Source organism: Macaca nemestrina, chromosome 9 (assembly GCF_043159975.1).
Source record: "Macaca nemestrina isolate mMacNem1 chromosome 9, mMacNem.hap1, whole genome shotgun sequence".
NCBI classification, from domain to species: domain Eukaryota; kingdom Metazoa; phylum Chordata; class Mammalia; order Primates; family Cercopithecidae; genus Macaca; species Macaca nemestrina.
In genome coordinates, this window is record NC_092133.1 from 1098111 (window position 1) to 1111239 (window position 13129).

At 52.3% G+C, this 13129-nt stretch overlaps 1 protein-coding gene across 6 annotated transcripts in view; it reads right to left on the bottom strand.

The window, feature by feature from the left end:
• LOC105471065 (inositol polyphosphate-5-phosphatase A) overlaps positions 1 to 13129 on the bottom strand; it is a 248908-nt gene that overhangs the window by 190749 nt on the left and 45030 nt on the right. Inside the window, exon 1 of one of the 6 annotated variants that reach the window (XM_011723405.2) lies at positions 7740 to 7808. The exons of 4 other annotated variants lie outside the window; for them this stretch is intronic. In XM_011723405.2, the coding sequence (XP_011721707.1) occupies positions 7740 to 7793 (54 nt within the window). In that variant the 5' untranslated portion in view covers positions 7794 to 7808. Of the gene's footprint in view, positions 1 to 4046; positions 4104 to 7739; positions 7809 to 13129 lie in introns of those variants that run through there. One more of the 6 variants, XM_011723436.2, reaches the window with a different exon arrangement.

Here is a 13129-nt window from a genome sequence, read left to right on the forward strand (position 1 = left end):
CACCACAGACACACCACACACACAACACACACGACACACCCAAAAACACACATGCCACACACGTGCAGGCACACACACCCACCACGCCACACATACGCACCACACACACACGCACCACACGCAGTACACGCACACAAAACACACACCACAGACACACCACACACAACACACACACGACACACCACACCACGCACACACCACACCCAAACACACATGCCACACACGTGCAGGCACAAACACCCACCACGCCACACATATGCATCACACACACACACACCACAGACACACCACACACACACCACACACAACATACACACACCACACATACCACACACAACAGACACACCACACCACACACACCACACCCAAACACACATGCAGGCACACACACCCACCACGCCACACATATGCACCACACACGCAACACAGCGCAGTACACGCACACAAAACACACACACCACAGACACAACACACACACAACACACACAAGACACCACACCACACACACACCACACCCAAACACATGCCACACACGTGCAGGCACACACACCCACCACGCCACACATACGCACCACACACACACACCACAGACACACACACATAACACACACAACATACACACACCACATATACCACACACAACAGACATACCACACCACACACACACCACACCCAAACACACGTGCAGGCACATACACCCACCACGCCACACATATGCACCACACACACCACAGACACACCAAACACACACCAGACACACACCACACCCAAACACATGTGCAGGCACACACACCCACCACGCCACACATATGCACCACACACACACAACACACACACACACAGACACCACACACACACCACACCCAAACACACATGCCACACATGTGCAGGCACACACCCACCACGCCACACATATGCAGCACACACACATGCACGACACACCACCCATGCCCAGGCACGCAAATGCACCCCACACACTCACATACCACACGCCTATGCGTACGGGCACACCTACACACACACGCTCAAAAGCCACCTAGGCTGTTGCTACAGGACTGGTCGGTGCAGATGACGGAATGTTTCCACTGACGCAGGAAGTCTCGGCACGTTCTGCAGTGATGGATGCGTTCTAGACCTGCACCAGCCACATCTGTCCTTTAAATGAGGCTACTGGTGACTGAACAATTTTTTTATTGTATGTAATTTTAGTTCATTTAAATTTTAATAATCACATGTGGTTAGAGGCTACATTACTACACAGCACAGCTCTGGATCACAGCACAAGAAGGAAAGCTCTAAGTTTCTATTACAAGACAAACACAACATTGGTAATATAAACAGGATAAAGACAGCATATGTGCAAAAGGGAAACCTGCAAGCCAGTCTCACGTGTGCACTCGTGTGTGCTGCGACACACACACCCCAAAGATCCAGCAGCACATTAAAAACTTCACACATAGTAAGCAAGCGGACTATTCTATACATACATGGATGATTCACTGTTAGGAAAACCACTAATACAACTGATCATACCAACAGATCAAAAAAAATCTAATGATTATCTTTACAGTTCCCAGCAAACAAAGAATTCCAGTTATGGCTGCAACATATAAGAGCTTTGAAAATTTCCAAAATTAGTGCCAGACACCAAACTACAGATCCATGAAGCCCAGAGAATATCAAGAGAATAAATACCAAACAATCTATACCTAGACAGATCATATCCCAATTGTAGAAAATCACAAACAAAGAAAATATTGAAAGAAGAAAAGAAAAAGTACATCTTAGCTCTAGAGGAACAAGGACCAGAACTAGAGTGAACTTGTCAACAGGAACCAGCAAGAAGAGGGTGGAAGGACAACCCCCCGCCCCCGCCCCCTCCAATCACGTGCGCAGCAAAATCCTCCTTCAAAAGTGAAAGAAAAATAAACTTTCTCACACAAAAAAGTAGATGTGCCCTGTAAGTCATGTTTAAAAAGTTCTTCAGGGAGGAAAATATGCTACAAGTCAAAATTCTGGATGTACATAGGAAAGAAAAAATGACGGAGAAGGAATAAATGAAGGTTTTTTTTAAGTTTACTGAGAAGTTCTTCAATAAAGTCAACAACCATTTGTCAGAAAATTGTAATGTGGGATTCCAGCAGGCCGCAGGGCTCCCCACGCCCAGGCATTCGCATCGGGGTAATTCCCGTCCCCAGGGCAGGCGGGACCTATGAACCGGGACAGACGGCACTCCCATGCCTAGGCTGAGGCAAAGGTGAAAGGGTCGGGCAGACACAATGAAGCTCCATCTCCAGCTGATCTTAAGTTAATCAAAAGGGAGATAATCCTGGGTGGGTCTCATCTTATCCATGAGCCACTCCAGAGTGAGTCTAAAGGTCTGAGGCTGTAAGCAGAGGGCAGTCTCTCTCCTATGGGCTCTGGCACAGCAGGAAGCCATGAGTCCTACAACCACAGGAAAATGATATCTGCCAAGCACCCGAGGCAGTCTGAAAGCAGGCCCTGCCTAGTTGGGCCTCCAGATGAGAACACAGCCCCCTGAGAAAAAGCAACGTGATTGCAGCCGTGTGAGACCTCAGCAAAGGACTCAGCGGGCTGAGCCCCAATCTCCACCCTACAGAAGCATGAAACAACAAACTGGTGTTGCTTTAGCCATGACATCCGCCGCCACCTGTGACACAGCACAGAAAGTCCTGCATGTGCCTCAGATTAGGACTATACACGTCTGTATCAGAAAATAAAATTAATATTATTTAAAACATTTTTGGTCAAGCACAGTGGCTCACACTTGTGATTCGAGCACTTTGGGAGGCCAAAGTGGGCAGATCACCTGAGATCAGGAGTTCGTGACCAGCCTGGCCAACATCGTAAAACCCCATCTCTGCTAAAAATAGCAGGCTGTAGTGGCACACACTTGTAGTCCCAGCTACTCGGGAGGCTGAGGCAGGAGAATCGCTTGAACCCGGGAGGTGGAGGCTGCAGTGAGCTGAGGTTGTGCCACTGCACTCCAGCCTGGACCACAAGACTCCATCTCAAAAAAAGCCAAAAAGGAAAACAAACAAACAAACAAAAAGCATTTTTGCCCCACTCAGATTTTGTTTTGGTATAATATCTACAGTAAGACTCCAATTTAAATGTTTCCCCGAATAGTTAACAAACTATCTTACAATGGATTGTTAAACTGTACAAATCCTCCTGTTCCTCATACTACTATGTAGTCAACCTGTCCCTCCCTCTCTCAGGTAGCTTAACCAAATGTGTGCTTCATTTATGTTTTCAAACTCTTGCCATTTCCTTAACTTACTGTCTTTCTGGATTTTTCTTCTGTATTTTATTCAATAATTTTTGGATTTATATAATCCTTCCAAAATTCCATTTATGGCACAGTTCTATACTCTAGCCTTATGAGTGAAATGCTTTGTCTGTTCACTGTTATTATTTCTTGTTTAATAGCAACAACACTGAATACGACGCTGAATATGATGCTGAATATGATGAATACGACGCTGAATATGATGAATACGACGCTGAATACCGTATGAGACACGGATTCGAAACATCCCACCCCACATGCTGACGCCTCATCCCAGAGCCGGCTGCTTCCTCCTGGGCAAACCTGGCCATTCCCTCGGACACGGAAACACAGCAAGGGTGCCCATTACGCCCAGTGCCCTTTCACCTGACATCCTAGGGGGAGGGAACAAGATCCAAAAGGGAACACACGTGGGGGCGCAGCTCCAGGGAAAGAGACTCTGAGCTCCCTGCACTTGTGGCCAGCGTCAGAGCACACCTGGAGGAGCAGAGAAGCGGGGAGAAAACGGACAGACAACAAGAGAATCCAGGAAAGCAGGAGGTCCCAAAATTCACAGACAAAACAACAGCCATCGCAGACACCAACAACAACCAGGCAGAAGGCCTGCTGGAAGAGAAGCCCACTTCCAACGCAACAAGCAAGGAAAAAGGTAACCTCACCAATGACCTTTTGCACATGTGAACACTGTGTAAGAGAAAAACTTTAAGACATTCCTGAAGGAAACGAACAAAACCTTTGAGTCCATGAAAAGACCCCTCTTGTTTCCAGAGACCATGACTCAGCGCCATAAAGCTGTCAGTCCTCTCCAAGCAAGCACAGAAATAGCCCTGGCCCCATCCCACTGCCTGCGAGCGGCCCGCCCCCGCCCAGCCCAAACGAGACAAGGTGATTCTAAAGTTCATATGGAAAAATAAACTATGACTCAAAATCCAAACACGATCTTTAAAAAGAGTAAGTCAACTCTAACTTTTTTTAAACTTTGGCATGGCAAAATCAAAAGACAAATGTCAAACTGGTTGGAAATATTTGCAATACATATCACAGATAATTAATCTTCTTGAAATTGGAAGAACTCTTAAAAGTCGAGGGAAAAATACAAAAAAAAAAAAAAAAAAAAAAAAAAAGACGGAAAAATGGGCAAAGGACCCACAGAGGAGTCACAGAAGATCCGCGAATGATGCCATACACGAGGAGCCTCCTCCCGCCAAGCTGGGAGTGGGGCTATGCCGCCTTCCCCGTGACAGCAGCCCGGGCCTCCAGACTGGCAGCACGCGAAGCTCCCAAGCTCACTTTGGTAATGTTCTTGCCAAAATCGCTAAGTGAAAACCAAGGAGCAATCAACTATCTAACCATGGACAGGACAGCTAACCACAGAGCGAGCAACAACCACAGTGACCCACACCGCGGGCCGCCCTGAAGACAAGTGGGCTGGACTCTTTCAGACGGCAACGCCAGAAAGACCCAAGCAGGGGGCTGAGACGAAAAGAGTCAAACATGAACGACCTCCAAAGATGGTGCATGGCCCCCACGTACATCCAGGAAGAGGGAAGAGGGGACTCAATGCTACCGAGGCTATCTGGAAGCAACAGGGTGCGGTGACTCTAAACGTGACGCTTGAGATCACTGCACCGCGGACCCATCGCTGGAGGGTGCAACCGGCATGATGGTTGGAACGTCCACCAACGCAGGCCCCGCTGACATCTTCACAAGTGTTGCAATGTCCGCACCTGCGTTCCAACAGTGTCTCCCCCACACTCTTCCGTGCCCCAGGAGGTGCTGGACACAGCCAGCCTGACTTCCCAGCCTTCCTGCCAGCAGACAGCTGCTGGACACCAGCTTCACTTCCAGTGTGGACAGCGTGGGGGACATCATGGAGGCCACACTGTCCCTCCCCACACAGGACAGCGTCACCACACGGAGACCACACTGTCCCTCCCCACACAGGACAGTGTCACCACGGATGGACACAACACTGTCCCTCCCCACACAGGACAGTGTCACCACGGGCACGGAGACCACACTGTCCGTCCCCACACAGGACAGCGTCACCACGGGGACGGAGGCCACACTGTCCCTCCCCACACAGGACGGCGTCACCACGGGTACGGAGGCCACACTGTCCCTCCCCACACAGGACGGCGTCACCACGGGGACGGAGGCCACACTGTCCCTCCCCACACAGGACGGCGTCACCACAGATGGACACGACACTGTCTCTCCCCACACAGGATGGCGTCACCACAGGGATGGAGACCACACTGTCGCTCCCCACAGGATGGCGTCTGACCACTGCAGGAGGCCCCATCCCTGGCGTCCCTCGCCAGCAGCACACCTTGACCAATTATTTCAAGCCAACTTCTGGAAAGCTCAGGTGCCACAACTCTCAGCCACCTTCGAGCCTCCCCTTTAAAGACCCCATCCTTTTCCAGTGATGATGACGATGTGAAACCGCCCATGCAGGAGCTATGGGTCCCGTCGAGGGGCTCCCCGAGGCCTGGCGTGGCATTGCACAATGGCGCCCTCCCACCATGCCCTGCTCCGGCCTCCTCTGTGACCTCCCTGTGCTCGCGCCAGGCATGGTCCTGGGTGGAGGCTGTGGGCTCCCTGGCACGGGATAACCTGTGTCACCCCCTAACCTCACAACACCTCTCGCACTGCTGGTCTGCACAGGGCGAGAGTGGAAAGCCAGGAGCTTTGGAGTCTGAGGCCACCTCTGGTCTGCTCTCTGAAGGTCTTGAGACAACACCGTTTGGGAAGACAGGGCAGCATGGCCATCGCTCTCCCACTCACCAGGCACTGCCTGGGCCCTGGCTGGCAGGGAGCACACAGGGTGCTGGGACACACACGACCCACAAGTTGTTCAGTAGACACCCGCAAGAAACCTCCACAGGCAGAAGGCTTCCCAAGGCAGGACTCCATCCCAACAGGAAGAAAATGCTGGAAGCAGTGGAGGCTGTGGTCGGTGGGGCCTAAGGAAGGACAGGAGGGGCAAATGCCTCAGCTTGGACCGTAGCCCCTGCCAGAGGCCCTTGCAAAGGGATCCTCAGTGTTGGGGACCAGGTGCCCACATTCTGACCCACCATCCAGGACGTTCCGCAAACTCCACCTTCCCTTTGCCTCAAGGACCCACACAGCAAGCCGAGTGGGAAGGCACTCCCATGGCTGTCCTTGAGCCCGCGTGCGCACCTGGCCCTGCAGGGTGTGGGTGCCGCCTGTCAAACGACCCCAGCGCTCCCTCAGGAGGCAGGCACAGTGAACACCTGGCCAGAAGGACTAGTGGGCTTCAGAGACTGGGCAGGAACCCTGCACATGGTGCAGATGTGGATTCCAATCCACAAAAGCCAAGAGGCCTGGGGCAGCAGCCCCTACACCCTGGACCACACCCCACACTCCAAGAAACAGTGACCACCGTGACAACACACACCAGAACACACGACCACACCCCACACTCCAAGAAACAGTGACCACCATGACAACGCACGCCAGAACACGCGACCACACCCCACACTCCAAAAAACAGTGACCACCATGATAACACACGCCAGAACACGCGACCACACCCCACACTCCAAGAAACAGTGACCACCACAACACACACCAGAATGCATGACCACACCCCACACTCCAAGAAACAGTGACCACCATAACAACACACGCCAGAACACGCAACCACACCCCACACTCCAAGAAACAGACCACCATGACAACACACGCCAGAACATGCGACCACACCCCACACTCCAAGAAACAGTGACCACCATGACAACACACGCCAGAACACGCGACCACACCCCACACTCCAAGAAACAGAGACCACCATGACAACACATGCCAGAACACGCGACCACACCCCACACTCCAAGAAACAGAGACCACCATAACAACACACGCCAGAACATGCGACCACACCCCACACTCCAAGAAACAGTGACCACAACACACACCAGAATGCGTGACCACACCCCACACTCCAAGAAACAGTGACCACCATGACAACATACACCATAACACGCGACCACACCCCACACTCCAAGAAACAGTGACCACCATAACGACACACGCCAGAACACGCGACCACACCCCACACTCCAAGAAAGTGACCACCATGACAACACACGCCAGAACACGCGACCACACCCCACACTCCAAGAAACAGAGACCACCATGACAACACACACCAGAACACGCGACCACACCCCACACTCCAAGAAACAGTGACCACCATAACACATGCCAGAACACGCAACCACACCCCACACTCTAAGAAACAGTGACCACCGATGACGACACACACCAGAACGCAGGACCACACCCCACACTCCAAGAAACAGTGACCACCGATGGCGACACACACCAGAACGTTAACTCATCTCCTTCTAAAGACTTCCTTAAAACTTTCAAATACAAGTCATTTAAAAATAAGTACCGTGGGAACCTTAACCCTGTAGACCCAGCGCAGGCCGAGGCCTCCTGGTGACATAGGGTAGGCGCCATGCTTGGGGGCGGGAACCCAGAGCCATACTGCTGATTCCTCAGGAAACCCTGCCCCGCGTGACTCGCTTATCCCTGTGGAAAAGCATTTCCTTTCATGAGAAAAGTCCTCTTGTCTGTGCAGCCATAAATACATTGCAGCTAAAAATAGTTTTGTAAAAGGAAGTAACGACTGGGCCTTCCACCAAAGGACAAGCGCAAACTGTGTCCAGGCGGCGCGGCAGGAAGGCCCATGAGAAAGGACACAGTCTGCAAGCTGCGTCTCCCGAGTAGGACAGAGAGCTCTCTCAAAATTCAGTTTTCTCTCACAATATTATTCCCGTTAGCTGAACCTGACAGAGCAAGAGAAATAAAAAGAAAACAGGGACACAGAGGAACAGATACCTTCCGATGAAAGATAATTCAGAACTATCCTCCTCTTTCATCAAATACAGCGACAAAATCGGCTTAAGTCTCTACACATGATGGCAAACTTCTCCAAAAGATGTATGCTAGCAAACTTAATCCACTGGGAAAAGGGCTGTACACCCTAGAATATATTTAAAATGAGAACTTATCATTAGAGAGGGTCAAATTTCTTTTTTTTTTTTTTTTTTTTGAGGTGGAGTTTTACTCTTGTTGCCCAGGCTGGAGTGCAGTGGCACCATCTCGGCTCACTGCAACCTCCGCCTTCCCGATTCACGCCATTCTCCTGTCTCAGCCTCCTGAGTAGCTGGGATTACAGGCATGCGCCACCACGCCCGGCTAATTTTTTGTCTTATTAGTAGAGACAGGATTTCACCATGTTGGTCAGGCTAGTCACGAACTCCCGGCCTCAGATGATCTGCCCGCCTCGGCCTCCCAAAGTGCTGGGGGATTACAGGTGTGAGCCACCATGCCCCAAATTCTAAGAAACAACACAAGTGTAACTTTGAAATCATGGCATACACAAAACGCAATTATCTACAGGCCCCATTTCTGAACGGAATAATCTGGCTAGCTTCTGAGCACAGCATACAAACACCACAGAGGAAGAGGCTGGAGTTCAGACAAGTTTAAACATTGGCCCGGAAATTTCGCCCGGTCCCCGTGTGGTGGCATCTCCAGTTACAGGGACCCTGTGGGCAAAGGTTCCCTCTGGCATGGCCGCATCCTTTCCCCGTCATGACTTCTGACCTCGAATCACACAGGCCATGCCAGGATCCCTGCCAGCCCCACAGAGCACACCGTGCGCCATGCTGGCAGCAGCAGAAATGGGATGGGCTGCCTCAACCGGACCCCCCACCACCCCCGTGAGGACCTGCCAGCCCCTCCTGCCCAGACATGGCCTTCACTCCTGCTGCCAGCAGGTAACAGGTGAGGAACTGGCCCGAGCTGCCCTGGGTCCATCTCCTGTCCGCCCTCTGAGTTCTGTGGATGCTGCTCGTTGCCTACTGTCTTCACACTGGCTGTCTTGTCTTGTTTCTTAAATGTGTTTGTATTATTTTTTAAAACTGAAAAAAGCCATAACACACTACATGGCTCAGCCGTAACTGAAACACACGCAGTCTTAGTGACAATGATCTTGGTGATGACAGCATAAGGATGGCAGGGGGAGGGACTACACAAGGGACAGGGCATGATGACATCAATCTGCAGAAGCCGACAGGTGACGAAAAACTGGCTCCGACTCAAACTCGCTATTTACAAAGTGGGCACGAGCAGACAACCGCAGCCTCGCCGCGCCACCTCCTGAGGCGCAAGAGAACCGCAGCCTCGCCGAGCTCCTCCGCCTCCTGACGCGCGAGAGAACCGCAGCCTCGCCGAGCTCCGCCGCCTCCTGACGCGCGAGAGAACCGCAGCCTCGCCGCCCTGCGCCGCCTCCTGACGCGCTAGAGAACCGCAGCCTCGCCGCCCTGCGCCGCCACCTGACGCGCGAGAGAACCGCAGCCTCGCCGAGCTCAGCCGCCTCCTGACGCGCGAGAGAACCGCAGCCTCGCCGAGCTCAGCCGCCTACTGACGCGCGAGAGAACCGCAGCCTCGCCGCCCTGCGCCACCTCCTGACGCGCGAGAGAACCGCAGCCTCGCCGAGCTCAGCCGCCTCCTGACGCGCGAGAGAACCACAGCCTCGCCGCCCTGTGCCGCCTCCTGACGCGCGAGAGAACCGCAGCCTCGCCGAGCTCCGCCGCCTCCTGACGCGCGAGAGAACCGCAGCCTCGCTGAGCTCCACCGCCTCCTGACGCGCTAGAGAACCGCAGCCTCGCCGCCCTGCGCCGCCTCCTGACGCGCGAGAGAACCGCAGCCTCGCCGAGCTCAGCCGCCTCCTGACGCGCGAGAGAACCGCAGCCTCGCCGCCCTGCGCCGCCACCTGACGCGCGAGAGAACCGCAGCCTCGCCGAGCTCAGCCGCCTCCTGACGCGCGAGAGAACCACAGCCTCGCCGCCCTGTGCCGCCTCCTGACGCGCGAGAGAACCGCAGCCTCGCCGAGCTCAGCCGCCTCCTGACGCGCGAGAGAACCACAGCCTCGCCGCCCTGTGCCGCCTCCTGACGCGCGAGAGAACCGCAGCCTCGCCGAGCTCAGCCGCCTCCTGACGCGCGAGAGAACCACAGCCTCGCCGCCCTGCGCCGCCTCCTGACGCGCGAGAGAACCGCAGCCTCGCCAAGCTCAGCCGCCTCCTGACGCGCGAGAGAACCGCAGCCTCGCAGAGCTCTGCCGCCTCCTGACGCGCGAGAGAACCGCAGCCTCGCCGCCCTGCGCCGCCTCCTGACGCGCGAGAGAACCGCAGCCTCGCCGAGGTCCGCCACCTCCTGACGCGCGAGAGAACCGCAGCCTCGTGGAGCTCCGCTGCCTCCTGACGCACATGCAGTTTCTTTCTCTGTTCAACTTAAATAGAAATTGCTTTTCAAAAGTCAATCATACTTGTTTCAGAAATTTGGGGAAATTCAGCGGGAGGGAAGCACAGAAGAGTGAAAATCACTGGCAGCGCCATCACCACGAGGCTCTGGCGCACACGTAACCGGCCATTTCACTGCAGATTCCAGTGACCTCACAGGAGCCCGTCGTCACTGGCCACCCTTCCACGCACCTATGGTGACCTCTGGTCCCCCGTGCCAAGTGACACCTCCAGATGTTCCGCAGCACCAGGCACTCGGCTGACCGCTTCCCACAGAGGAAGTCAACTGGGTTTCTGGGGAACGGCATGTCGTGCCCACCCTGCCAGCCGTGCGGCACTGTGTGGGGAATGGTGATGAGCTCGCCAAGGAGCTGTGAGCCCCTGGGGAGGCAGCCCCGCCCATGGTCCAGAGAGCCCCCTGCTCTCCTCACAAGAAACCAAATGTGTGCCCAGTCCCCGTCCTGGAGGGTGCTGGCTTCTGTCCTGCTGCTGAGAAGACCCAGCTGTGGTAACCAGAGTCGGAGGCGGGGGAGACATGGAGAAGGCCCAAAGTCGGCTTCTCCTGACAGAGGGGCCACCTCTGATGGCCCAGGAGGGTCAGCACCCCAGAAGCACAGGGCACCTTCAGCCCCAGCGGCATAAGGCCAGTCTCTGCCTGGGTCTCCAGAGGCACACCCATTCCCCAAAGGGCAGATGTGTCCCTAAGATCACCCAACCACCGGCCCACAGACAGAAGTGCCAGCCAGGTCTCAGGGACAAGCAGCGAGGTCCAGGGAGGCCTCCAGTTCCAAGGAGGTGAGGCTGCTTCACGGCGACCCAGAGGGAAGCCCAGACACACACAGCACCCTCAGGGTGGGATCCGTGCTTGGACAGAGGCTGCAGTGTCATCCACTCCTGCTAGCAGGAACCAGCAGTGGACACCCGGAAGGACACTCCACCTGCAGGGCAGCCGCTGATGACACGCATCTGTGGGGAGCATCATGCAGAAAATGAAATAAGCCAGGGCCCCCCTAGAAGCAGAGGATGTGGAGACAGAATGAAGTGCAAGAAAAGGATGAAGAGATGGTGGTTTCTGAGGCTCCACGAGACGTGGGAATCCAGGGGTGTCACCACTGCTCCTGGCTTTGCTCTGGTAATGCTTCTCCTCGTTGTAGAGCTTCCAGTCCAGCACACAGGCATCCTCCGTAGCTGAAGGGACACATTCCAGGACCCCCAGTGGACGCCTGTAACAGCAGCTAGTACCAAACCCTATGTACACCATGGTTTTTCCTATACATACATACATATCCATGATAAAGTTTAATGTTAGGTACAGTAAGAGATAAACAATAACTGATAATAGAACAATTAGGACTATATACGGCAAAATAAGTCATATGAATGTGCTCACAGTCATGCTCTCTCTCGCTCCCTCAAAGTATCTCACCTAGTTTCTGACTGCAATGACATAAGGTACCTGAAACCATGGATGAGGAGAACTACCGTACTTGTATACAAATGATTTCATTTTATTTCATTTTTAAGAACATATTTAGGTACCTGTTAATACTTTGTATAAAGAAACTTTTGGCTCAGTTACGTGACTTCTCATTTCATTTTATTGTATATGTAGTCAAACACACAATGAATTTTAAAATTGCTTCCCCAAAGCACACTTTTAATCAAAACCTGGAATCAACTGCAGTCCTGTTAAAAATGCAACTTTCTAGAAGCCCCTGAAGGTCTGATTAAACAAGTTCCTTGGAAATAACTGTTCTATGTCACCAAGAAAACAGAAAACAGAAAAATCCTAGCACTTTGAGAGGCCTGAGGCCAGGAAAGACCAGTCTAGACAACAGAGTGAAACCTCCATCTCCACAAAAAAATTAAAAGTTTAACCAGGCTTGTGCCTATAGTCCCATCCACTTGGGAGGCTGAGGCAGGATGACTGCTTGAGCCTAGGAGGTTGAGGCAGGGAACTGTGAGTGGGCCTCTGCACTCTAGCCTGGCCGACAGAGGGAGACCCTGTCTCAAAAATAAGTAAATTAACACAAAAAACAGACAATTTAAAAAATTAACAATTTTTTTAGTTCTTAAATAGATTAGCAACACTAATAACCAGTAGGTATAATGATCAAGAATAAAAGACACAAATTATCACTATCAGGAATCAAAGAGGGGTTATCACTATAGACATTAAAAGAACAATATGAGAATATGTGAACATTGTATCAACAACTTGATAATTTACATGAAGTAGACTGATCATTCCTTTAAATAATTTTTAAGTTTATGTTTTCCTCAGAAAATAAGTTTAAAAATATTTATTCCTTAAAAAATAAAACTTGGCACATAATGAAAAGAAAACTTTTATCTATTAAATTTGATTCGTATCAAAAACCTTCCCACAAAAAAAGGCACAGATGGTTTCATTGGTAAATTCAATTAAACACCTAAAGAAGAAACAGCATCAATCACAGATGGCTCTTTCCAA